The sequence below is a fragment of the Podarcis liolepis genome, assembly GCF_965112155.1.
Source record: "Podarcis liolepis genome assembly, chromosome: 14".
NCBI classification, from domain to species: Eukaryota; Metazoa; Chordata; class Lepidosauria; order Squamata; family Lacertidae; genus Podarcis; species Podarcis liolepis.
This window is the reverse complement of record NC_139569.1, coordinates 44835534-44861884: the sequence shown is the minus strand read 5'-3', so window position 1 is coordinate 44861884 and position 26351 is coordinate 44835534. Positions and strand designations below refer to the sequence as shown.

Sequence of the window (26351 nt, the reverse complement as noted above, 5' to 3'; positions counted from 1 at the left end):
TATCGCTAAAAATGTCAGTAAATCTTACAAATTGGAAATTTGGACTGGTGCCTTTTAGTATAAGCATGCATGCATGAAAAGTGCTTGTGAGCTTTGATGGGTAGAGGGACTTACCTATTTGGGAGGAGGGAGCAGGGATGGCATATATATATTAAAGTGGGGGGGGGGGAATGTTGAGGGTTCTGGGGGGTTTTTCCATGTATTGGAAAAATGTATAATAACTAATAACTAAATTCCCAGGTGTCAAAAAAGGTTATTTATGTATGCTACTACTGCAGCCCATGTTTTGTTAGCCCAAAAATGGAAAACGAGCAAGGTCCCAACTAAAGAAGAATGGCAACTTAAGTTGACAGAATATGCACAACTCGCAGACTTAACGTATAGAATAAGAGAACAATAACATATGTTTAAAGAAGACTGGAAAACGTTTATTGAATATATGGAAAATAATTGTGTACAGCTGAAAACGCCAGCAGCATTAAGATAAATTCAACAGTGTAAATAATGGAATAATGGAAAACCGATTGGTATAGTTTTTTGTAAAATATGCAGGGGTATAAGATAAGCAAAATGAACCATGGAAAGAGAAGAAGGGAAATCATTGATTTCTTAAGGATGTAAAATGAGTATCTTAAATTGTAAAACAGAAAACCTAATAAAAAACTATTAATAACTAAGATGCAAAAGCCATGCACACACATACCCTGATGTTCATTTGGGTGCATAGCTCCTCTGATGAGCTACAAAATATTTGACCAGCATGACATTCAGCGAAAAGCTCTCCACTACCATTTGTTCCACAGCAACGCAACTCAGGGCAGGGTAAAGAGGGCGCCCAGGTACTTTCCTACACAGGTGCTGACCAGACCCAGGCCTCTCCCGGTCTTATTCAACATCTTTATCAACGACTTGGATGATGGACTCAAGGGCATCCTGATCAAATTTGCAGATGACACCAAACTGGGAGGGGTGGCTAACACCCCAGAGGACAGGATCACACTTCAAAACGACCTTGACAGATTAGAGAACTGGGCAAAAACAAACAAGATGAATTTTAACAGGGAGAAATGTAAAGTATTGCACTTGGGCAAAAAAAATGAGAGGCACAAATACAAGATGGGTGAAACCTGGCTTGAGAGCAGTACATGTGAAAAGGATCTAGGAGTCTTGGTTGACCACAAACTTGACATGAGCCAACAGTGTGACGCGGCAGCTAAAAAAGCCAATGCAATTCTGGGCTGCATCAATAGGAGTATAGCATCTAGATCAAGGGAAGTAATAGTGCCACTGTATTCTGCTCTGGTCAGACCTCACCTGGAGTACTGTGTCCAGTTCTGGGCACAATTCAAGAAGGACACTGACAAACTGGAACGTGTCCAGAGGAGGGCAACCAAAATGGTCTGGAAACGATGCCTTATGAGGAACGGCTAAGGGAGCTGGGCATGTTTAGCCTGGAGAAGAGGAGGTTAAGGGGTGATATGATAGCCGTGTTCAAATATATAAAAGGATGTCACATAGAGGAGGGAGAAGGGTTGTTTTCTGCTGCTCCAGAGAAGCGGACACGGAGCAATGGATCCAAACTACAAGAAAGAAGATTCCACCTAAACATTAGGAAGAACTTCCTGACAGTAAGAGCTGTTTGACAGTGGAATTTGCTGCCAAGGAGTGTGGTGGAGTCTCCTACTTTGGAGGTCTTTAAGCAGAGGCTTGACAACCATATGTCAGGAGTGCTCTGATGGTGTTTCCTGCTTGGCAGGGGGTTGGACTCGATGGCCCTTGTGGTCTCTTCCAACTCTATGATTCTATGATTCTTCAGCTTCACCAAGGTTGCTGCCTTGCATGTATTCAAGACCTGGGTGGACTAGAAGCCAGAGAGCCTCTGGGGTTCGTGGGTTATTATTCTAGGACGATGCTGCTGACTCAGTACTGCGTTCTCACAACATAAAAGACAGACTCCCAAGCTCTGTTCAAAGACTTAATTTGTCCTTAGCAAAGCAGGACAGGAGGCCTGGCAATGCATTAATTAAAACTCAGCTTTTTTCTATATACATAAAGGTCAACCCCGGGGGGAGATGCGGCCAGCTATTCATTACCACGTACCAAATGTGAAGTCCACATACCCTTGACAGATACATCATCTTCTCCAGTGATGATAGTGCAATAATAATAATAAAATTAATCACTTCCTTAATTATCACGAGCTTCCATAACATATTAACAATCATAATCCTGCCCCGGGCAATCACAGCATGAGAAAGACTCTAATATTTATTTAGAACACCAGTCAATTTTTAGTTCCACTCATTTAAATTTATTATTTTTTTCATCCCTTCTTTCAATATAAAATATGGTCAAGGCAGCTTACAAATAAAAGGCAAATAATAAATTTCATTGACTTGATAATATTGTAAGCAGTCTGTTACCACATAACTAACATCTTCCAGCTTCTTCAATCTGATCTCTTATTGTGAAAAGTCCAGTAAATCTCTATATGTTATCCATTGGCGATATTCTCAAGGATTCTGCTTCCGCGGGTGAGCGCCATGTTCTCCTTTCAAGCAGGTTTTTGTATTTATCCCATACTCTAAACAAATTCTTCCTGACTACATGATTCAAGAAGCTCTTATATATTTCAGCTTTACCATACCATAGACATGCATGCCAGCCAAATTTTATATTGTGTCCTTCAAGATCTAAAATGTGTGCATTCTTCAACATTATCCACTCCTTTAACCTTGTTTGAAGTTGACAAGAAAAATGGGTTTGTGATACAAAATTCACAATTTGAAAGGGACCTTATAGAATCGTCAGGAAAGTTAATTTCCAGGATGTATAAATTATTGTTGGAGTGGGAGACAAAGGACGAGATGGTTAAGTCAGCTTAACTAGGTGAGAGACATAGGACATAATATAGAATTGAGTGCGTGGGAAAGGTTGTGGGAAAAGGAATTAAAATTTACAGCATGTTGTACCCTTAGCAGGCAACCAGTCCAACAGACCACTGTACAGTGGTACCTCAGATTAAGTACTTAATTCGTTCTGGAGGTCCGTTCTTAACCTGAAACTGTTCTTAACCTGAGATACCACTTTAGCCAATGGGGCCTCCCACTGCCACCGTGACGCCGCCACACGATTTCTGTTCTCATCCTGAAGCAAAGTTCTTCACCCGAGGTACTATTTCTGGGTTAGCGGAGTCTGTAACCTGAAGCGTATATAACCCGAGGTACCACTGTAGACTGTTTGGGTGGCAAAGCCAAAGCAGCCAGTGGAGGCCTGAGAACCTTAAGGACATACCAGGACCTTTCCCTGAATGTTCAGCTTTCATTGAAAATAAAAAAGAAAGCCTCTGCCCCTTTTGTTTATGATGGTGAAAAGTACAATAGGGGAGTATTTCTATCCCATCCTTTGCTAAGAAGCAATTCAATTAAGGAACTCTAAACTACCTGTTCTGTCTGTTCTACAGCGATATCTTGCAACATTTTCGTCTCCGAGTTGCTGGGTTGTCAGCCAAACAGAATGTACCTGGAGTCACACCCACCTGCTTAGTGGGGTTAGCCTGGAACAGGTTTATCAAGACCGAAACACTTCATCTAAATGGGTCTTCAAGTCACATGACGGAGCACAAGAGGTCAACCCACATCATGTGACCCTGTACAAGAGCCTCTCTTGGAAAAGGCAGGGAAGAGAGCAACTAGAGCAGTCATAGGCAAACTCGGCCCTCCAGATGTTTTGGGACTACAATGATGATGGGAGTTGTAGTCTCAAAACATCTGGAGGGCCGAGTTTGCCTATGCCTGAACTAGAGATTGCAGCCCAATGCACACTTACATGAGAGTAAGCCCCAATGATGCCCAGAGGGGCTTATTTCTGAGCAAACATGTGCAGGATTGCACTTTTGAACGATTCAACTCATACAACAGATACGAGTGGCGGACACTTCCATGGAAAACTTAGAAGAGCAATCGCATTAAAGATCAATCTCAGAGGTTAACTTGGGAGTTTTGCAGATGCGGCAATTTTTTGTGTGCACTGGGCAAAATTTGTTTTTGGGGGTTGCCAGGCCTCCACCGTCAGTGGTGAGAGGGCAGATACGACGGGGCACAGAATCCCTCAGTGACGAAACCCGAGTAAAAGTGCACAGCTGCATGCTGTGTCTGCACTGCCATGCAACATGCAAAGCAGAGGAGTCTCCCAGGACTTTTATCTGCTTGGCCTCGCTGGGCATAGGGAGGCAAGCAAGCTTCTGTCAATATTTATAAATGCAGCTGGTCGCCAGTCTGCAAGGCCAGTTTGCAAACATCAATGTTGCGCATGCAAATTGTCAGAAAGCACCGCCTTCCCCTGGCCCTGAGCTTTGGACGGCAGCCATTGCACAATGCCTATAAAAACCCTCTTTGACGGCTCACATTAGATAAACAGGCGGCAGCAGCACTGCTGGAAACACCGTTGGTCCAGCCAATTCTGGCATGGAAAATCCACGGTTGGTTTGGCTTGAAAGCAAAACACGCATGTACATAGGGAGAGAGGACTTGTTTTATACCAGGTGAGACTATTCGTCCATCTACCTTGATAGGCAGAGTCTCCCCAGGAGACAGGACTTTCCCATCACACTTTCTGTCCAAGATCCCTTTCATTGAAAGTGCCAGGAATTAGAAACAGGGACTCTTTGTATGCAAACTACTTACTCTACCCACTGAAATAATAGGAAATGTGTCTGGTCTTTTCTCCCATTTCCTGATCAAAACTGTCTTACTCCCCAAGCTACTTGCACCACTTTGGTGGTTGGGGTAGAATACAGACACAATGCAGGCACTGGGTTGGCGCAATGGAGCTGATAGCAGAGATGGGGGGGGGGGTTGATCATGAAGAGAAAACTGGTTGACATCCCTTGCCATGCCATCGCTCCAGTCAAAATCAGAGGTTGTCTTCCAGGGGGAGACTCCATCCAATGGTTTTGTCCCCAAAAGCACAAAGAAATATATGGCCTGTACAGTGGTACCTCTGGATGCGAACAGGATCCGTTCTGTAGCCCGTTCGCATCCTGAAGCGAACATAACACGCGACTGCGCGTGACGTCATTTTGAGCGCCTGCGCATGCGCGAGCGGCGAAACCCAGAAGTAACGTGCTCTGTTACTTCCGGGTCGCCGCAGAGCGCAACCCAAAAATATTCATCCCGAAGCTACTTCAAACCAAGTATAGGCAAAGAAAGTTGTGTCTATGGGTCAGCTTCTCAATTGCTGCAGTGAACTGGGGAATTAATCCAGCAGCAAATTTAGAATACAGTGGTACCTCAGGTTAAGAACTTAATTCGTTCTGGAGGTCTGTTCTTAACCTTAGGTACCACTTTAGCTAATGGGGCCCTCCCACTGCCGCCGCACGATTTCTGTTCTCATCCTGAAGCAAAGTTCTTAACCCGAGGTACTATTTCTGGGTTAGTGGAGTGTAACCTGAAGCGTCTGTAACCTGAAGCGTCTGTAACCCGAGGTACCACTGTATACCAGGGCATCTTTTGTTCTCTCCTAGGTAAGGCAAAGCAGCAGCTCTTCCAAGAGCAGCTGGGTGGGGTGACAGGGCAATGATGATACTTTTGCCCCCACAAGTTCAGTGTGGATCAGTGAGGGTCCTCAGTCAGGGGCTCAAGCCACCCAGGTCTTGGCCGGTGGAGGGAAAAGGCACTGTATGCTTCAGGGCAAAGAATCCATTCTCCCTGGAATTCCCTGCCATCTTCAGCTATGCCGTCCCTGCAGTCTGAGAACCAAAGATTGAAGGCAAGAAATCAGCCTCCTGCGGCCATTGTTCCATCTAACTCCAATTGGTCATGGCTCTCTCAAGGCCACCCCTGCCCTGCCAAGCTGCCGACTTGTGGAACCAGAGGCTCTTTCTGGGCGCAAAGTTTGTGCTCCGTCTCCGAGAGATGATGACCTATGGTGAATCTCATGCCCTTAACCCCAGTCCTCCATCCCCACGCAGGAAGTAGTGTCCCTGCGACAAGCTGGAAGGCAAGGTGGGAAAACTACAAAGAGCTTTTTATCTGTAGGAAACTGAGAAGGATCCAATGTTTCTCTTGTGCGTAGCAGTTCAAAGTTTGCCCTTCATGTACGTTTTGTACCAGGCGCCCGTGTTTGTGTAGAAGCTGCTTTGGTTTTAAATGCACTCTAAGGACACGAGAGCAAACTCTGCTGTGTTTATGTGACAGGCCACTGACCAGGCAGGCCAGTCCACCGACCCCACCTGACACTGGCCCACCGGCAGGGATCAAAGGGATAGAGACGGGCCTGGAATGGATCTCCTCCCACCATCCAATCCCGGACTGCACCACTCCAACTCTTGTGTAACAAAGCTGTTAATCAATTGTGAATGTTTGTTTAGCCCGTTTCTCAGCAAAGAAATTCCCAGGCCATCGCCCACCCCAGCCCCAAATCAAGGTGCCGAAAGCACTACACAGCGGTAGCGAAGCCTGACAAGACCTCTCCTGCAGAGGGTCTGTTTCCTTGTGTCTTAGATGTCAACATTCCTGAACGTCAGCAGACATGGGGAGCAGCAAAAGCTAAAGTCATAGGGCCCCTAAGCAGACTTACTGATGGAAGCCTAACCCCAGGAAAGTTGTGAAACAGCTCCCATTCTAATCCTGTGAACTCCCTGGTGCAAAGGCTACACCTAAGAAACCGTTATGAACCTCTACTACAGCTGCTTTCCTGACTTTTTATGAACACCCTCTCTTGTCCACAAGGTAAATGCCACACCAATAAAACTGCCCGGCATATTGTGAGTTTACAACTCCCTCTTCAAGCTGGAACAAGCATTGGGGTTGCACGAAAGGAATTACAGAGGATTCCCCCCCCCCATCAAAACTCTCAAGTTCAAGTGCAGGAGGTTTCCAACCATGCAGAGACAGAGCTGCCAGTAAGGACTGGATCCAGTTTTTGTGGTCTTCACTTTCCCTCCCTGCTCTTTCTACCTTCATAGTCCCAGAAGGAGAAAGAAATGCTGTCTGTTCCTGGGGATCAGCTGTGTGCCGACAGGCCCCGCTCTGACAGGATCGCCTTTACTTTCGCCACAATGGTTGGCACTTCTGCCATGGCGCCACGACCTGTAAAGCGAGGACAGAAGCAGGGTGAGGCCAGCTCCTCCACAGGGAGAAATGATTCTATCCTCCAGCTCTGATCTCCAAGGCTGAATACACCTTCCTTTTGACCAGGGATGGGCAACCACAGCCCTCGAGATGTTGCTGAACTCCAACTCCCATCAACCCCAGCCAGCATGGCTAATCATCAAGGATGATGGGAGCCAGGGGCGTCCAACAACAACTGAAGGACCACCTTTGAAATTATTAATCAGATAATCAAACTGATGGTGGTGATGATGGTGATGATTACCGTATTTTTCGCCCTATAGGACGCACCGGCCCATAGGACGCACCTAGATTGGGGGGGGGGAGAAATAAAGGGGGGGATTTATTTTCCCCTCCCCCAGGCGGGGGGCCCCCAGAACAGGACCCAGAGCGATGCCGAAGCTGTGTGCAGCTTTGGCATGGCTCTGGGAGCTTGCGAGGCTGGAGGAGGGGGAAGCCCCTCGCCAGCCTTCTAACCAAGTCGGGGGACAGCGGGAAAGGTGCGCTGCGCCTCTCCCGCTGTCTCCAGAGTTTGCGGGGCTGGCGATGGGGAGGAGAAGGCTTCTCCCCCCCCCCAGCCTTCTAACCAAGTCGGGGGACAGCGGGAAAGGTGCGCTGCGCCTCCCGCTGTCTCCCGAGTTTGCGGGGCTGGCGACGGGGAGGAGCAGGCTTCTCCCCCTGCCAGCCTTCTAGCCAAGTCGGGGGACAGCGGGAATGGCGCGCTGTGCCTCCCCGCTGTCCCCCGAGCTTGTGGGTCTGGCGGTGGGGCTCTCCTGAAGCCTGGAGAGCGAGAGGGGTCGGTGCGCACCAACCCCTCTCGCTCTCCAGGCTTCAGCGAAAGCCTGCATTCGCACCATAGGACGCACACACATTTCCCCTTCATTTTTGGAGGGGGAAAAGTGTGTCCTATAGGGCGAAAAATACGGTAATTGAGCTTATATACCGCCCTATACCTGGAGCTCTCAGGGCGGTTCACAGAAAAGATCGCAACATATACAATCAGAATAAAAACAACAACCCAATAACACGCCCCCACCAAAAAAAGCCCCCACATTTTAAAAGGGCATAGGATCAAATCAACCAAAGGCACCAGGCGAACTTCCTTGGGCAGAGCATTCCACAGACGGGGAGCCACTGCAGGGAAGGCCCCGTTCTCATGTTGCCATCCTCTGGACCACTCGAAGAGGCGGCACATGAAAAAGGGCCTCAGAAGTTGATCTCAGGGTCTGTGTCGGTTCATATGGAAAGAGGCAGTCCTTGAGAAATTGCGGTCCTGAGCTGTTTAAGGCTTTATAGAGCAAAACAAGCACTTTGAATTGGACCCGGAAGCTTAATTGGTAGCCAGTGCAGTCGGACCAGGATAGGTTTAATATGCTCCAACCGTCTTGCTCCAGTGACTGACAGTGCGATTTTAGACGTATCTTCTTCAAGGGGAATTACTCAGAGGTATATGCATATAAGATTGCACTGTAAATATTGGAAGCTTTCTTCAAAAGAATGTGTAGCAATTTCTGAATGTTCCCGGAGTGACTCAAAGGAGCCCAGCAGCATCTCTGAAACGCAGCATGGGAACCAGCCCACAGAGGCAGGGTTGCGTACCTCCTGCCATGCCCATAATTTCATTTAAGGGAAGGAAGGACGAAGGGAAAGTGTGCTGGCTATCTACCAACCTTCATCTCCACAGATGAGTTTCTTCACAATGCAAGGGATTTCCACATAGCCAAAGCTCTTGAGCTGATCAACCTGCTGAGCAGTGATGGGGTGCTCCCACATGGCGGTGTTCATGGCAGGGCAGAAAAGCAGCGGCTTGCTCAGATCCCAGGCGCGGATGACGCATGTCTGCAAAGGCAGGCAAAGCATTGGACAGCCTCTCTTGCCACATGGGTAGTGCATCTGCACAAATGCAAGCAAGGAAAGGAAAGGCCCATCCCATTCCTTGGCTGACAAACTGGAAACGACCACAGATGAGTCATGCTACTGTTCGCTGGGGCTTTGTGGCCCAAAGACCCCCAAAGCGATGAACATCATATTAATAAATTGGCACACAATAGCTTAAAACAATTCATAATTGGGGGGGGGGGAGAAACAGCAAAACAAGAATGAAATATGAAAGGTGAGTTGAGTATCTGAATGCAGCCAAGATGGAAGTCACAGATATGGGACATATCTCACTGAAAAGCTTGGGAAAATAAAGCAAAGTTTTCGACTGGCGTCTAAAAGCCAACAAATGTAGGCACCTGGGACATGGCAGTCCCAGAGATTGGGTGTCACCACAGAAAAGGCCCTGTCCTGAATAGCCCCCACCCCAGAGTCGTCTTCATCTTAGTGTGAATCAGAGTAGACCCACTGAAAATAATGGTGCTACATTAGCCATGCCCATTAATTTCAACGTGTCTACCCAGAGGATGACGAATGCTGGATACAACCAAAGTGCAGGCAGGTACTGATGCAGGTACTATGCTGGCTGGTACTGATGGGAGTTGAAGACCAAAACATCTGGAGAGCACCTGGTTGGGGAAGGCAGGCTTGGACCTTTTAAGGGTCAAAACAAGAACTTGGAAGTATTGCCTAGAAACATGGTCTTAAACTCACAGGATGGAATTCAACTACACTAGACCTACTGAAATTAATGGCTCTAACTTAGCAACGTTCATTCATTTCAGTGGATCTACTTGGAGTCAAACTTAGCTGAACACTACTCATAATCATCATGTAATCATTAGTACCCGAAAGATCATCTCACCCCATATATACCCAATTGATCGCTGTTCTCTGTAGCTGAGGGTCTCCTGCAGATTCCATCTAATCAGGAAGCGCTTTCCACACAATGTAGGAACTGGGCCTGTACTATGGTGGCCCCTTCCCTTTGGAATAAAAAAGTAAAGCGACCCCTGACCATTAGGTCCAGTTGTGGCCGACTCTGGGGTTGCGGCGCTCATCTCACTTTATTGGCCAAGGGAGCCGGCATACAGCTTCCGGGTCATGTGGCCAGCATGACGAAGCCGCTTCTTGCCAACCAGAGCAGCGCACGGAAACGCCGTTTACCTTCCCGCCAGAGCGGTACCTATTTATCTACTTGCACTTCAACGTGCTTTTGAACCTCTAGGTTGGCAGGAGCAGGGACCGAGCAACGGGAGCTCACCCCGTCACGGGGATTTGAACCGCCAACCTTCTGATCGGCAAGTCCTAGGCTCTGTGGTTTAACCCATAGCGCCACCCACGTCCTTTTGGAATACCCTCCCCTTAAAAAGGCACCATATCTATTGCCTCTCCAGTGCCTACAGAATACTTTCCTCTTTCAACAAGCCTTTTAAGTAGAGATCTTTCCCAGTCTGCACCTGTATCGGAAATGTTTTTCAATATGTTTTTGCTGTTTTATCTCTTGTTGTTTACCCTCCTGAGCACCTCTGGGAAGGGCGGAATATAAATTTAATAAAATATTATTTGCATTAAAGGAAATTAAGTAGCTGTATTCCACCAAAAAATGATGAAATGGGCACACAGGCAAAGAACAAGGGCATGGAGGTATGAATCTGAAGCAAATTATTTAGTTTCTTTGCAACACATTCTAGGATTTCCAGTTCAATACAAGAAAGTGTAAACCCGAGCCTCAAGCAAATGGACAGATAAACAGAAGTTTGGAAGATACAGGCAGGCATCAGTGATGGGGACATCTGCATGAAGCATCAGACAAAGCTTGCAGAAACTCACCAGTAAGTTGTCGCAGAGGCCATTGGCCATTTTGGCCAGGGTGTTTGCATCCAGAGGAGCCACCAGCAAAAGGTCAGCCCAGCGCCTCAGGTCAATATGCAGCACAGGATCCTCACGCTTTTTCCACAGCTGCAGGAAATACCCTCAAATCAGTGAAATCACCTGGTATGTTTCATTACATTATATGCACAACACACTAACAGACACTAAGCCCCACTGCATCTTGCAAGATATCTGAAGGTTATGTGGAATGTTTAGGGGCAAGGGAAATTCTCACCTTAGAAAAATGCAGAACAGAGACAAAAGGACAATAGAGTGGACTCTCCGTGCCCTTATTACAACAAAAGGACTGATACTGATGAATTGGAAAAATAAAAATGCAGTTCTCTTCTACAGTATGATTGAAGACTTATACAAACTCGCAACGTGTGAACAACTTGCATATAAATGCAGACTTGCCATGGACAAATTCAATGATATTTGGAATCCATTCTTACAAATACAGTAATAGGTTAAGATCTGGTGAAGTACAATAACAACTTTGTAAAGCATACAGTTTTGGGGGTTTTCCCCGTCCCCCCCCTACTTTACTTTCCCTTCTACATGAGTGCTGTTTCTCTTTTTCTCTCTTTTATTTACGTCCCACCATGTTTAGTGCACATATAATTAGGTACTTTTAAACTTTCAATCAAGATGAAATTTAAAAAAGAAAAAAGAAAAATGCAGAACAGAGACAAGACACCCCTTCTCTCTCTCTCTCTCTCTCTCTCTCTCTCACACACACACACACACAGAGAGAGAGAGAGAGAGAGAGAGAGAGAGAGAGAGAGAGAGAGATTCCATTGGGGGGGGGGACACCTCCATCACGTAGAACATCCTGTGCTCTGTAAAGTTGACATGGTACAATTAGACCATACTTGTAATTCAAATAATACCAGATGTGCAATGCAGGACCCTCTGCCACCTGCCCCGAAGGAAAGCAAATTCCAAAGGTGAATTCTGCAACCTGAGAAAGTTATTATCCTTTTGCAGAACACTGTCTACATAAATGGGAATTGGGGTGCAAACCAGATCCCCTTTCAGCCAAAGCTCTATCTGGGAGTTCAGATCTGCTGCATGCAAAGAATCGCATGAGGGAGGCAGCACGCTAGCACCAACCCCTCCATCGCTGACCCTGTCGCCCTCCAAGAGTCGGAGGGCTAAATGTAAGGAGACTGCTCTATTGGCAGAGGATTCTCAAGTGATTTGCAACTCTGAACTTCCAGGGTCCTCAATCATGCAGGAAATCTCAACACCCCGAAAGGGTTGCCAGCTGCAAAGGGATGCCCTTTCAATATGGGAAGGTGCTTAAACCCAAGAAAGGGATGCAATCAAGAGCCTAGAGCCAACGGGCTCCTCTCCTCTCTCTCCCTCATCATGCGAGGCTTGAACACCTGAAGACGCAAGCAACACTTTGCTCTTTACAAGAGCAAAGGTGTGCAGGCAGGACACTCGCAGCCCTGCAAAGGCTGGCATGGAGTGTGGCAAGGAGCTTCTGAGCATCCTTTTGGGGGTGGGCAGGAATGAATTGACAGTCTTGTTTTCTCTACTTCCCTTCACACTCTTAAAAAAACCAGTTACAGATAGGTAGCCGTGTTGGTCTGCCATAGTCAAAATAAAAAAATTCCTTCCAGTAGCACCTTAAAGACCAACTAAGTTAGTTCTTGGTATGAGCTTTCGTGTGCATGCACACTTCTTCAGATACCTGAAGAAGTATCAGAAGAAGTGTGCATGCACACGAAAGCTCATACCAAGAACTAACTTATTTGGTCTTTAAGGTGCTACTGGAAGGAATTTTTTTATTAAAAAAACCAGTATGCTTTGCTTCATTTTTTAAAAAGGATGCTGATTTTGGAGAGGTGCTGTAGAGCATGTGCTTTGCCCTACACATGCTGACATCTCCAGGTAAGACTGGGAGAGAACCCTGCTTGAAATCTTGCGGAGCTGCTGGCGGTCAGAGTAGGCAATACTAAGTTGAATGGAGACCAGTGGTCTGACTCAGTATAGGACAGCTTTCTATGTTCCTAACTGAAAAGTTAAGTGGCACTGAACACCAACCTGCCATTCATCAGAATCGCTGTAGAGGGTCACAGGGACCTCCTGGGGGTTATAGAAGTGCTTTGCATTCTCAGTAGTCACCACCCGCACTTCCACCTGGAAAGAAAAAAGGGGGGGAGCACAGAGGAGGAGGAAAGAAAATAAGCCATTTGAGATAAAGAGTTTAAATCTTTTGAAGCTTAACTTTTATTTGTACTCCACTGAGCTAGTGGAAGAATTGATGCTTTTGAATTATGGTGCTGGAGGAGACTCTTGAGAGTCCCATGGACTGCAAGAAGATCAAACCTATCCATTCTGTGTTTTTCCCCAAAAGATATTTATTAAAGTTTTTAAAATATAACAATGAAAATGAAAAATAAAAAGAAACAAAATACAAAATACAACATAAAAACAGTTAAAAAACAAATAATTTTCCGTAACATATCTTCCTTATGTTTATTTCCCCAGACCTCCTCATACCTCCCTTCTTTGTATTCCACTTCAATTTATTAGTTCAGCAAATCCTTACCATTAAGCTTTTACCCATTTGTAAACCTTTTTTTCATATCTCCTAAAGCATTACAGCTGGAAACCCCTTAGTTTCTATCCAACATCCTTCTAACATTCATTAATTTTGCAATATTTCTGTAAATAGTCTTTAAATTTCTTCCAGTCTTCTTTCACCAACTCTTCTCCCTGGTCTCGGATTCTGCCAGTAAACCTATCCATTCTGAAGGAAATCAGCCCTGAGTGCTCACTGGAAGGACAGATCCTGAAGCTGAGGCTCCAATACTTTGGCCACCTCATGAGAAGAGAAGACTCCCTGGAAAAGATTCTGATGTTGGGAAAGATGAAGGGCACAAGGAGAAGGGGATGACAGAGGACAAGATGGTTGGATAGTCTTCTCAAAGCTACCAGCATGAGTTTGACCAAACTGCGGGAGGCAGTGGAAGACAGGAGTGCCTGGCGTGCTCTGGTCCATGGGGTCACGAAGAGTCGGAAACGACTAAACAACAACAACAACAAGCTAGTGGAGGTGCAGTCAGATAGGGCCACAGAACCAGATTCCAAGCAAAACTCACCTGAAAAGTTAATTCCCATCAGCCTTGCAATTAAGCACTCACCTGACAGGTGACTAGGTAGGTGAAAAGGAACTGGCATTCAGGTGAGGGAGCAGGCTGAAGGAGGTGCGATGGAAAAGCACCTCCCTCTGTGCACAGCAAAGAACTGCAAAGGGCTGCTGACGAAGGGATGGCATTCTCCATGCCTCTTCAGACAGTCCCCAGCAGACGAGAACATTTCTCTGCAGGTTAAATTGCTTCTGTGGACTTGGTTCCAAGGCGGATTGAAATCACAGCGGGCCAGGTTTAGAGAACCATTTTCATACCTTCTGGGGGCCACGTGCCAGTAGCGAGGAAGGCCAGAGGTGAAAATAGGCACAGAAACAAGTGTGAGTGTTACCTTTGTGCAACAGATTGGCTTTATCTTTGTACGGTAGGCTAGTCTCAACGTATTCCATCTAACACCCAGACAAGCAAGAAGCGTGAACAGAGTTCGAGGACTCAAGGAGGGTAAAAAGCAAGGCCAGAAAGGAAGGTGGCTGAGGAAAGTGTTTGGTAGGGACAGTCCTAGAAGCCAAACAGAGATGTCTGGAGGGCAGGATTTGGCCCCTGGGCTGAAGTTCCCCCTGTAGACAAATGGCAAATACGTACAAGCTTGTGACCATGATAGAAACGTAGCACAAAAGAATAATATGTCCATGAAAGATGAAAGAGAAGCATATGAAAGACTACACTGTACTAAAGCATAAGGTGAATATGACTAATATATACAATTATTAATGCATAGAATTGCATAATGCAGAAAGAACAGGAAGGCACAGTATACTTTCCAAAAACAGCAACAAGTTGAATACTGCCATCCTTCATTGCCACCTCCTATACTGGTACAGAATCTTTCTAAGGCTCCCACGGTTACCTGGGAGTAAGTCCCAATAAGCTGAATGAGACTTATTTCTCTGAGTATGCATGTATAGCATCACACTATAAATTCCTAGTTGTTCTAACAGCCCGCCATTTTAACATAAATACCAAAAGAAATGTATAGCTACCAATCAAGACCTAAATAAGAAGGAGAAAGATTCATGTGGGTCTCAGGTAAGAAGTAGTGAAACATAGAAGTGGTCCTCTGGTGAAAACTAGTAAAAATCTGAAAACAGGTCTCATTCCAAAGAATCAGAAGGAAATGGAATGCCAAAAAGGAAGCAATAAGGACTGGAGAGAAAAAAGAAACAAAACATTCAGTCCTAGAAAACAGAAGCTTTCCAAGAACTACTCCAGTGTAAACATTACCCGGGGCATGTATAATAAGCAAGAGGGGAAATCAAAACATGAAGCCCCTTTCTCCTCTGTAAGAGAAATGGCAAAAAACTGGAGTCCAGAAAAGACCCTCCCCACAACTGCCTTAAAAACAAAGTGAGATCTGGGGAATAAATGACTTATCCTTTTCTATACTTCCCTTTGTCTATCTTTCTCAACCCTCCCATAAGTCACTTTCCCAATTAAATTCATTTCTGTATAGATCAGAGTTGGGGAAGCTGTGGCTGGACTCCAACTCCCATCGGCCCCAGCTAGCACAGCCAACGATCAGGGATGATGAGAGTTGTAGTCCAACATCTACAGCTCAATTGCCAGGCTATGACAATTTTGCAACATCATTTAGACCAGCCTTCTCCTCCCTCCGGCCCTTCGGGCGCTGCTGGACCAACCCCAGACAGCAAGATCAATGGCCAGGAATGATAGGAGTTGTTACTCAACAATATCTGGAGACCACAGGACTGGGGGGGGGGAAACTGAATTGGACAAGTTTCCCTTTGTTTGCTTAAAGCAGGGAGACCGGAACATTATAGGTGTCTTATCAGGGAAACATTCCAGGCCAAAGCCATGAAGATTTCCCAGCTGCTGCTGACCAAAGTGAATGTACAACATTGCTGTTGTTGTTCATCCTAGTCCATTATTTAATGGCGGAACAGGGCCAGTTAAAGCCATTAATCAGCCTCCCTTGCATTCCAGCATCAAGGTCGAGGGAGGCTCAGTTCTGCTATCCAAGCTGGAATGTAATCATGACTGTTGATGAGCAACATTCTGGTTCAGAATAAACTCTGGATGAAGGAAGCCTTTTTTGTTCCCAGTATGCCAGAATCGAAAGAACCAGGTGGACTTTCTTAGACTGCAATTCTATATACAAATAGTCTTTATATTGTGGAGAGAGGGGGGGCACCCCCGGATTGCAAATCAAGGAGTCTGATGGCACATTAAGGCAGGGATGAAAAAACTGTGGCACTCCAGGTATAATTGGACTACAACTCCCATCATCCCAGGCCATTGGCCAGGCAGGCTGGAGCTGACAACAGTTGGAATTCAACAACTTCAGGAAGGTTGCAGGTTCTAATCCCTGGATTAAGGCATTTCTTGAGGTATATTTTGTATGCATGAAAATTTATCCCCAGTCTCTGCAGGCAGTTCTGCACAGGAACGCTTCCTAGCAGGTAACAAATTAAGCAGCCACTGGAATCATAGCTCAACAGGAGCCATCTTGAATCAAATGACAATGTATTTTGTTTTCTCATTGGTCTTTAACTGCAAAGGTTTATCCTAGTCTTTGCCAACCCGACACCGTCCAGATTATTTCAGACTACAGTGGTACCTCGGGTTAAGAACTTAATTCTTTCCGGAGGTCCGTTCTTAACCTGAAACTGTTCTTAACCTGAGGTACCACTTTAGCCAGTGAAGTACAGTACACCTCTTCCAAAAGATGCAGTCTAGCATCCATTCAAACGGAACGCAAATCATCTTAGATGGGCATAAATAGGTTCACAGGTTACTGCAAAAGCCAGGGCTGTAACCTGAGCCTAAAGAGGGGGGGGGAAAACACAACTTATTAAACCCACTCAGCCTTGGCTAACAGTGACATCTACCGGTCGGAGGCATTACTACATACAACAGCTCAAGGGATGATATAGCTGCAAGCATGTCTGTTCCCATGAAACCTCCCAAGTCTATTCAGAGTAGCCTTCCTAAACCTGAACTGCATGAGGTGTAACTTGACAGAAAATCCTGGGATCTGGATACCTTAAGGCATGGGTAGGCAAACTAAGGCCTGGGGGCGGATCTGGCCCAATTGCCTTCTAAATCCGGCCCACAGACGGTCCGGGAATCAGCATGTTTTTACATGAGTAGAATGTGTCCTTTTATTTAAAATGCATCTCTGGGTTATTTGTGGGGCAAAGGAATTTGTTCATTTATTTATTTTTTCAAAATACAGTCCGGCCCCCCACAAGGTCTGAGGGACAGTGAACTGGCCCCCTGTTGAAAAAGTTTGCTGACCCCTGCCTTAAGGGCTGCTTTATCCTGTGCTTTCTGATCAACATCAGAGGCCCTGTTCTGTCACTGGGATACGATCTCTGGCCTCTGCCATTATTATTAATTACCTGCCCTTCACCCTGAGGTCCCAGGGCTGGTTACAACAATTAAAACACAACATTAAAAAAGTAAAGGCAAAGGGACCTCTGACCATTAGGTCCAGTCGTGGACGACTCTGGGGTTGCGGCACTCATCTTGCTTTACTGGCCGAGGGAACCGGCATACAGCTTCCGGGTCATGTGGCCAGCATGACTAAGCCGCTTCTGGCGAACCAGAGCAGCGCACGGAAACGCTGTTTACCTTCCCGCCAGAGCGGGAAGAGACACTCCACTACTACTTGCACTTTGACGTGCTTTCGAACTGCTAGGTTGGCAAGAGCAGGGAACAAGCAAGCCGTCGCAGAGCTCACCCCGTCGCGGGGGTTCGAACCGCCAACCTTCTGATCGGCAAGTCCTAGGCTCTGCGGTTTAATCCACAGCGCCACCCGCGTCCCAAAAACACAACATTAAAAACAGTTTAAAACAACTTATGATCACAGAAAATCAAGTGGGTCCTAAAATATACACCTAAAGTTTCAAAAGTCAGGGTAAAAGAGCTTGTGGCCTAAGGACTGCTTTGCATGTGTACTTAAAAGGAAGGTCACCAATCCAGATCAGAGGATCCTGCTGAGGTTACTGGTGGCTGAATTTACTTGCTTTCCTCTTCCTTCACAATTTATTTTGTGTCATGGTAGTGAGTCTGCAGGTAGGGGACCATAGGCGCCGACTCCATGGGGCCTGAGGGGGCCCGAGCCCCCTTAAAAATTCGTTTGGGGGGCTCCGCCCCCCAATAATCTCGGGCGCCCCTCCAGCGGAGCGCCATCGCCACCCCTCCCCCAGCCCAAAATGCACAGGGTCGGGCTGCATGCCTCCTGCCCTCCCTCCCCAGCAAAAGCTCCACCCAATTTCCTTCGGAGCTGATTAATAGGCGCAGCACGCTCTCCCCTATTCGCTCACGAGGAGGCGGCGCCACTTTATCTGCATATTCATGAGCTTATTTATTATTCATGAGCTTTCGCGGGCTCCCCCAATATTTTTTATAAGTCGGCGCCCCTGTAGGGGACTACAGTATCTTTATCTTTTAAACTCTACAGAGCACTTCCAAACAATTTTAGACATGTTACAGGCACTAATCAAGAACAATAGGTAGATGAATTGGATAAAGGTAGCCTAGAGATATAGGAAATATATTTTTGCTGTGGCATGTTATGTTCTTTTACATAGTGCCTTGAGAAACTCTTTGCCTAATTATTAAGTCAGTTTGTGCCCAATGCAAAAGGACACAAAGAAAAAGAAGCAATGACCAGTCCCACTTTGTAAACACAAAAGCCAGCAATTTACTCGCATCAGCCCAGGTAACAACTACTCACCCCAGGTATCTTTAGAAGCTCTGATACAAGAACAGGCAACTTTAAAGCAGCCACACTTCCAGTAACACCAACAAGGATGTGAGTGTTCTTCTGCATGGGATCCATTTCAATCTTGGGAACCATCACATTCTGTATGCAAACAAGGAAAACATGGGACTGTTGTTGCTTTCAAACATCATTTCAGGAATCTGTGTAGGGCCAGTTTTTGTTTATTTATTTCCTTGATTCCGTGGATAAATCACTTCGCATAAAATATTTGAAAGGATATTTTACTTTTAGTAAGAACATCATCAACAAAAACAATTCCATATGAAAAAACATATACAACTAAAAGCAATTCCATATGCAAGGACAAGTTCCAACACAGTGGCATAAAGGTTTCCATTTACCTGTTGAAAAAGGAAGGTCTTCAGTAGGGACTGAAAAGACAATAGAGACAGTGCCTATCTGGAGGGAGTCCCAAAGGGTATGTACTACCACGCTAAAGGCCCAATTCCTATATTGTATGGAATGGACCTCCTGATGAGATTATATCCTGTAAAGCAGTGTTTCCCAACCTTTTTTGGGCAAAGGCACACTTGTTTCATGAAAAAAATCTCGAGGCACACCACCATTAGAAAATGTTTAAAAAATTAACTCTGTGCCTATATTGACTATATATAAAGTAATTCTCTTTAATAGGAATCAAATAAACCCAAAGAAAGTATTTTATAATTACTTTATTATGAAATAGTAAGTAAACAGAAATATGAAAAATTATAAAATACTTTATTCAGTGCGCAACCTGGGCCTGTTTGGCTGAACACAAAGCTGATATTCTGGCTGGAATCGAAGAAAGACACACACGTAGCTCTTCATCAACAGCTCTCAGTCTCTCTCTGTATTTAGTTTTTATAGCAATCATGCTTGAAAAGCTCAACTCACAGAGATATGTAGTGGAAAATGGGAGCAATGTCAAAATAGCTTTGTTTGCCAGAAGGGGGAACTCCTTGGCAGTTTCCAACCAAAAACTGTCCAAAGGTAGATCAGCAAATCTTAGCTTGAAACCACGATTTTGTCTCAGTTCAGTTAGTTCCTCCTGCTCCTGTAAAGTCATGTCCTTTCCACCAACTGATGCTGAGCTATAAGGGTCCCTAACCCAGTCAAGGCATTCAGTGGAGACTGAAGAGAAATAAAATGACAACTTCCCCTCGAGAGTTTTTAAATGTTTAACTATTATCTCACACAGTGCAGCAGTGTGAACACCTTGCCATTGCTTGGTGAGTGTGAACATTTCAAGATTGCCACTTTCCACGTGTTGATGCCAGAGTTGCACCTTTGAACGGAATCCATTTATTTTATCTGTACTTGTAAGCAGGTTTTCATTTCGGCCTTGCATTCGTGTGTTCAGTTCATTCAGATGATGAAATATATCTGCCAGGTATGCCAGCCTTGCACACCACTCATCACTTGCAAGCAGTTTTGCGTAATCTGTCCTCTCATTTGTCAGAAACACTTTAAGTTCCTCCCGCAGCTCATACACACGAACCAAGACCTTGCCACGCGACAACCACCGGACCTCCGTATGAAACAGCAAGGTTTTATGCTTCGCTCCCATCTCCTCACACAAAGCTGCAAATATGTGACTTTTCACGGGTCGTGACTTTACAAAGTTTACCATGCGCACAACATCATCCAACACATGAACTAGGTCTGCTGGTAAAGTCTTGGCTACGAGGGCCTCACGGTGTAAAAAACAATGCGTAACAATCACATCTGGATTTCTTTCCTTCACTCTGCTTACAAAGCCTTTGGTGTGCCCGACCATGGCTGCAGCTCCATCGGTGCAGACACTTGTGCAATTTTCCCACTTAAGTCCTCCTTGTTCAAGGTATTCTGATGTGACCCGAAAAATTTCTTCTCCTGTTGTTTTTTCTGGCAATGCCTTGCAAAAAAAGAAGTTTTCTCTAATTCAGTGTTTTTCAACCACTGTTCCGCGGTGCCGCGAGATGTTGCCTGGTGTGCCGTGGGAAAAATTAAAAAATTCGAAAGATTTTTTTTTTTTAAAGTCAAATTTTTGATTGGGGCGCCGTCCCCGGAGGGAGGCGGGTGAGTCGGGCAGCGAGATGCGGAGCGGCGGCGGCGAGGAGAGGCCGCCCAGCGTGGGGCTCTCGCCGTCTGCCTGCCTGGCTGCCTGCGAGCTCGGCGGGCAGCGCCTCCGTCCGCAGTGCCCGCCTCGCGGCTCTCATTCCCTGCCCCTGCCAAAGCTCACCCACCCAAGCCGCGCTCTCCTTCCTGCCTCGCTTTGCTGCCTCCTCCCCCCCCCACCCCCAAAGCTTGGAGGTTCCCCGGCGCCGGCCCACAGGTTTGACCCCCTTCTCACACCTGTTCGCGCTCCTAGCACGGAAAGGGGTGGATGGGGAGGAACGGGGCTCGCCGCTGCCTCCGCTCGCCCTACCCCCTCCTTCGTGCGTCCCTCCCGGCGTGACGCTGCGCGCTGACGTCACGGGGCTGTAACGTGGTGTGCCTCGAGATTTTTTTCATGAGACAAGTGTGCCTTTGCCCAAAAAAGGTTGGGAAACACTGCTCTAATTGCATCACCATCAACAAAACGCACATTGGCCAAGAGTTGAGCATGTCCACTGATACCAGTAGACTCGTCAAGTTGTAATGCAAATTTCTCACTGATATGGATCTTTTCCAAAACCACACTTTCAATGTCTGCAGACATGTCATTAATACGTCTGGAAATTGTGTTGTCTGAGAGAGGGACTTTGGCTATTTCCTTAGCTGCTTCAGGTCCGAGCATCTCCTCTACAATAGCTTTGCAGGCGGGAAGTATTAATGTCTCTGCCACAGTGTGCGACTTTTTTGACTTGGCTATAAGTTCAGCAATGTGATAGCTAGCTTTAAGAGCTCTTTCATTTACCTTTGTGGTTTTTCTCATGAAAGTTGCCTGTTTCTCCGTTTTTTCACGCAGGCGAACAAAATAATCCGCATTCTTGTTTTGAAGCGAAGGGTGTTTCGTTTGGAGATGGCGTTTAAGTTTGCTTGGGACCATAGCACTGTTAGCTAGCTTTTCACCACACACCACGCACAGTGGAGTTGGTTGGTTTGCATCTCTGGTGAAAGTAAATCCAAATGAAATATAGCTTTCGCTATATTGCCTTGTGACAGAGAATTTGCTTGAGCTAACCATCTTTGCTTTCTTTTCATCCCCACTCATACTTGGGCTCTCATCTGGCTCCAAATTTTGTTCAGAGTCCAGTTCTTTTCTTTTCAAAAACCTGTCCATCACTGCAGTATCCGACCTCTCTGCAGTGCCGACTCCCGCTCAGTCCTGGTCTCTGTGCTCGAGTGGGAAGGAAGTCGGAAGATGATGTCCTACTGTGATAGGTCCAGGCTGGAGTCCGGACCAATCACAGCCAGGCAAAAACATGCATACTGTGTGAGCTCAATGCAGCGGCTCATTTCTGCAAAGGAAAAAAAAATGGGTTTAGATGGGGGGGGGAGAGGCGGGGTAGTTGTTATACAGAACAGTTTTTACTGCCTGTATTACGGGCACGAATTATACATGGGAATGGCGGGAAGAGTGACGGCAGCACACGCAAAAGCGGAAGCCACGAGGTCCCCGAGGGCCTAGTGTGCCGCGGAACAGCGGTTGAAAAACACTGGATTAGAGAGGGCAAGAGCAAGGCAATTTCCATTGAGCTTCATGGCTAAGCAAGGAATTGAACTTCCAACATGGATGTCTTCCCCAGTTTACAGAAAACCTAAAAAGGTGGTTGCTAGTAAGCTCTGAATTTTGCCTCTGTATTTATGTACTGAATCATCATTTTAAATCTAGAATACAACATTGATCCTAAATTTAATATACAGAGACATGATGCTGGAGGAATTAAGATTATTTCAGATTAATTTACAATATAATAATGACTTAGTTTAATTTATGTGTTATTAAATTGTACATTGTTGTATATATTGTGCTTTTTTTAAAAAATACAAGCATTTTCTAAAAATAATCTATAACAGAGCACCAGAAACGTATGAAAATCCTATGAGAGAAGAGAGCAAATGTTATTAGAAGCTGGGGAAATATCCATGTAAACGTAACGGATTCAAATACTTAAAAGGAGGTGCTGAGCCCTTGACATATGCCTGTAAAAAGGTTGTTGTTGGCGTTGTTAACTGAATTAGTATTCTGCCTTTCAACCCAAACATCTCCAGGGCAGTAATGTAGCTGGCATGAGTCTGATTTAAATTGTGCTTATACTGTGAATCTAAATTCAATTTCATTTATAATGAATTGATTTATTATTTATTAAAGTATTTAAGCTGCCTTTCGGGATAAAGAAATCCCCACAGAGTGGTTTGCAATGCAATGCATTGCAATAAATAAAATAAAATAAAATCTATTTAAAGCTCCACAAAGGTTATGTGGGACACTGTTCAAACTCTTTGTGATTAGGATTTCAATAATTTCCTGATAGTCCAGTTCTCTGTATTTCCCAGGTGATCCTTATTTCACCTGGCCTTGGCTTTCCTTGTGCTGACTATCCATTTTCTTTCATAGTATGGGAAGAGACTGTCCGCCCAAACAAGCCCAACTGCTGCCTGCTTTACAGAACCTCCTGGATGACTACGGATTTGTGTCACTGCCCATTTCCATGAAAGATTTATTCATGCATTTTGCACAATGCCACAATCCCACATGCAACTTTTAAAAAGGATAATAAAGGATGATCTGCATGACTGCCTTGGCAAGCGCAATACCTGCCAGGCTCAACAGCCGGTCTCGCGCTGCTGCTTCCCGCACTCTCAAGGCCCCGGGAGGAGGAAGGCGTGAAGGGAATCCCGAAGGCGTGAAAACCTCGCGCATGCGCAGGCCTTCCGCCTGCAACAGCTCAGTAGGCCGGCCGAAGCGAGCTAGCGTGCGGCAGAGCGGCGATGGGATGTGGGAGGGAGCTCGCTCGCCGCCCCGCGTGTGCCTATGTGGGGCACGTTACAGCCCCGTGACATCAGCGCCACGCAGGCAGCCAGGCAGGCAGACGGCGAGAGCCCCGCGCTGGGCGGCCTCTCCTCGCCGTCGCCGCCCCGCCTCTCGCCGCCCGACTCACCCGCCTCCCTCCCACGGCACACCAGGCAACATCTCGCGGCACACTAGTGTGCCGCTGAACAGCGGTTGAAAAACACTGCTGTAAAGCACAGTACTGTAATCTATTGGATATATAAGGGGTGAGCTGATCTTTTAGGTATCCTGGTCCCAAACTGTATACTGCTTTCGGTATACCAGAACCAACAGCTCAAACTTAGCTTGGTAACTAATTGGCAGCCAGTGCAATTCTTTCAACAGCAGTATAGCACAATGATGACAGTAGGCCCTAGTGAGCATTTCAGACACTGCATTCTGCACTAGCCGTCCCTTCTGAGCCAACCTCAAAGGCAGCCCCACATACAGCACACTGCAGAAATACAACCTGCAGGTTACCAGCACAGGGACAACAGTGGATTCAATGCACAATGACTTACTAGTCTACTTTCCTACAGAAAATGCCAATTCAGGACCAAACACAGGCTAAGCAATCTCTGAAATGGCAGGTGTGCATAGGAGAAGGAGAGTGATGGGACTGCAGGACCTCTCCATGTAATCTGCTGAATGATAGATCAGGAATTTTTGGCTGCTCTCTTTTAAATCTTCCCATTCAATATTTCCAGTCCATTCCAATAACTCCATAACTAGGATAATATCCAGCTCATTAAAGACATACAAACTTTAGAAAAATACATACCTGATGAATGTACACATCAGGCTTGAACACTGAAGCATGGTACTCCAGAGAATGGACAAAAGCTGACATGCCACATTTGTGCAACTAAAGGGAATTCTAACCCCCATATTTTCTAGAATGTATGGCAGTGTTAGAAACTCAGAAATATAAGCTGGGCACCAAAAGGGTGTCTAGTTGTCATTTGGGGGCAAGATGGACTGACTATGGTTGAATTATCTTTTCAACATGGGAACATTGCCTTGCAAATCAGCCAACGAAGGGTGCAAACCATGTCAACTCAGAAGTAATTCCCACTGAATTCAGAGGGGCTTACTCTTAGGAAGACGGGTTGAGGATTACAGGTAAAAGTGCCACTCTCCTTAAAACCTCTTCACTCCTGCAGGAGAAGAGAGGAACCAGGCAGAGGGCCTTCTCGGTAGTGGCACCCGCCTTGTGCAACGCCTTCCCTTCAGATATCAAGGAAATAAACAGCTATCTGACTTTTAAAAGACATCTGAAGGCAGCCCTGGATCGGGAATGTTTTAACGTCTAATGTTTTACCATTTTTTTAATGTGCTGTAAGCAGCCCAGGGTGGCTGGAGAAACCTAGCCAGATGGGCAGCGTATAAATAATAAAATTGTTATTAAGTGACAATATAGCCCTCCCAGTCTTTATTACGCCTTTCAGCAGCCACGCCATGTGCACACTGTTAACGGAAAAATCTGAGGGCTCCCTTGGACAAAAAGTAAAGACACCAACCAGGGTAAATTGAAGCAAATCAGCAGCCTGTAGGCTTGGTCTTTATTGAAGAAAGACTGTCGCGACAGGGTGCTCCCCTCACTTGCAGGTGAGAGGAAAGACCCAGAAAAATGGTGTGCCAGACCTTATAAAAGCTTTTGAAATTCCCCTCCTCTAGGTCAAGCCCACCTCCAGAAACATCATGCATACATTACAGAAAGGAGGGGTTGACATCATGCATACATTACAGAAAGGAGGGGTTGAGGGAGGAGTTGTGGTGGTAACCTGAGTGTCCTGTCACCTGGCTGGTTCCTCCTTTCCCCCTCCCCATGAGTACTTTCCAGGAGACAAAGGGGAGTTTGCAGTTTCCTGCCCCCAGAGGGAAGATCTGATTATTGTCCTTTGTTTCAGTCCATGCTGAATCCACTACCATATGCAAGTTCTTTGTGATCCTGATTGTCTTCTGTCTGGGATTATCAGGGTTGACATAGCAACTGGGCAGGGCTCCTGTGGATGTGCTGGGATGGTGAAGGGATTATGGCTGACCAGAACCAAGCCACCCCCCCCCCCTTTGATAGTCCTTGTCACATGGAGTAAAATAAAATGGAACAGTGCAAATCCGATGTATGGTTGATTTTCTATGAATTTATAACAGAAATGTGGCGTATGTAGTGTGTGAGTGTGTGTGAAGTTTGTGCAAACAGAATGATTGGGGTGGGGGGGTTCCTGCTACAACACGGCGAGGAATACATGTGTATGTATATATGCATGTCAGGGCGTGTTTGATCCGAGGATGGATCAGATCCCCAGGTAACCATTACCTTGGCCCGATCCCTCCCTCTCTCAGTCTGGCCTACCTCACAGAGCTGTTGTTCGTGAGACCCAGGCTGCGATCCTAACCGCGCTTGTCTGGGAGTAAGCCCCACTGAATTCAAGGAGACGTTGTTAGGATTGCAGCCTAAAACGGGGGGTGGGGGTGGCGAGGAGAGAACGGGGTACGATGCCCTCAGCCCCCTGGAGGAAATGCAACCCCCTGGAGGAAAAGCATATAAATAATCAGCGACTCTCGACATTCCCTTTTCCCAAACTCACCTGAGGGAAGACTCGTTCTCGGAACCTTCCAGCGAGGGGCGCAGG

At 46.1% G+C, this 26351-nt stretch overlaps 1 protein-coding gene and 1 long non-coding RNA gene across 8 annotated transcripts; one reads left to right on the top strand and one right to left on the bottom strand.

Annotated features, from left to right (window-relative positions):
- On the top strand, positions 1–6846 carry LOC310693668. The gene is made up of 2 exons (XR_014519298.1): positions 1–882; positions 1817–6846. It is a non-coding gene; the product is annotated as an uncharacterized lncRNA (long non-coding RNA).
- On the bottom strand, positions 2289–26351 carry PPCDC (phosphopantothenoylcysteine decarboxylase). 7 transcript variants are annotated; one of them, XR_014519271.1, is made up of 8 exons: positions 26307–26337; positions 18729–18857; positions 12921–13016; positions 10824–10952; positions 8783–8951; positions 5506–7091; positions 3801–5290; positions 2289–3711 (listed from the first exon to the last, which is right to left on the bottom strand). XR_014519271.1 is itself a non-coding variant. In XM_083476002.1 (7 exons), exons 3-7 carry the CDS (start codon positions 18849–18851, stop codon positions 7006–7008), a joined length of 603 nt encoding a protein of 200 aa, XP_083332128.1. In that variant the 5' UTR covers positions 18852–18857; positions 19118–19526; positions 20386–20697; the 3' UTR covers positions 2289–7005. The 7 variants fall into 7 exon arrangements, 5 of the variants coding, with proteins under 5 accessions (XP_083332128.1, XP_083332129.1, XP_083332130.1 ...); XR_014519272.1 differs by having other exon boundaries at positions 2289–5290; positions 26307–26334; XM_083476002.1 differs by lacking the exon at positions 26307–26337 and adding exons at positions 19118–19526; positions 20386–20697 and having other exon boundaries at positions 2289–7091.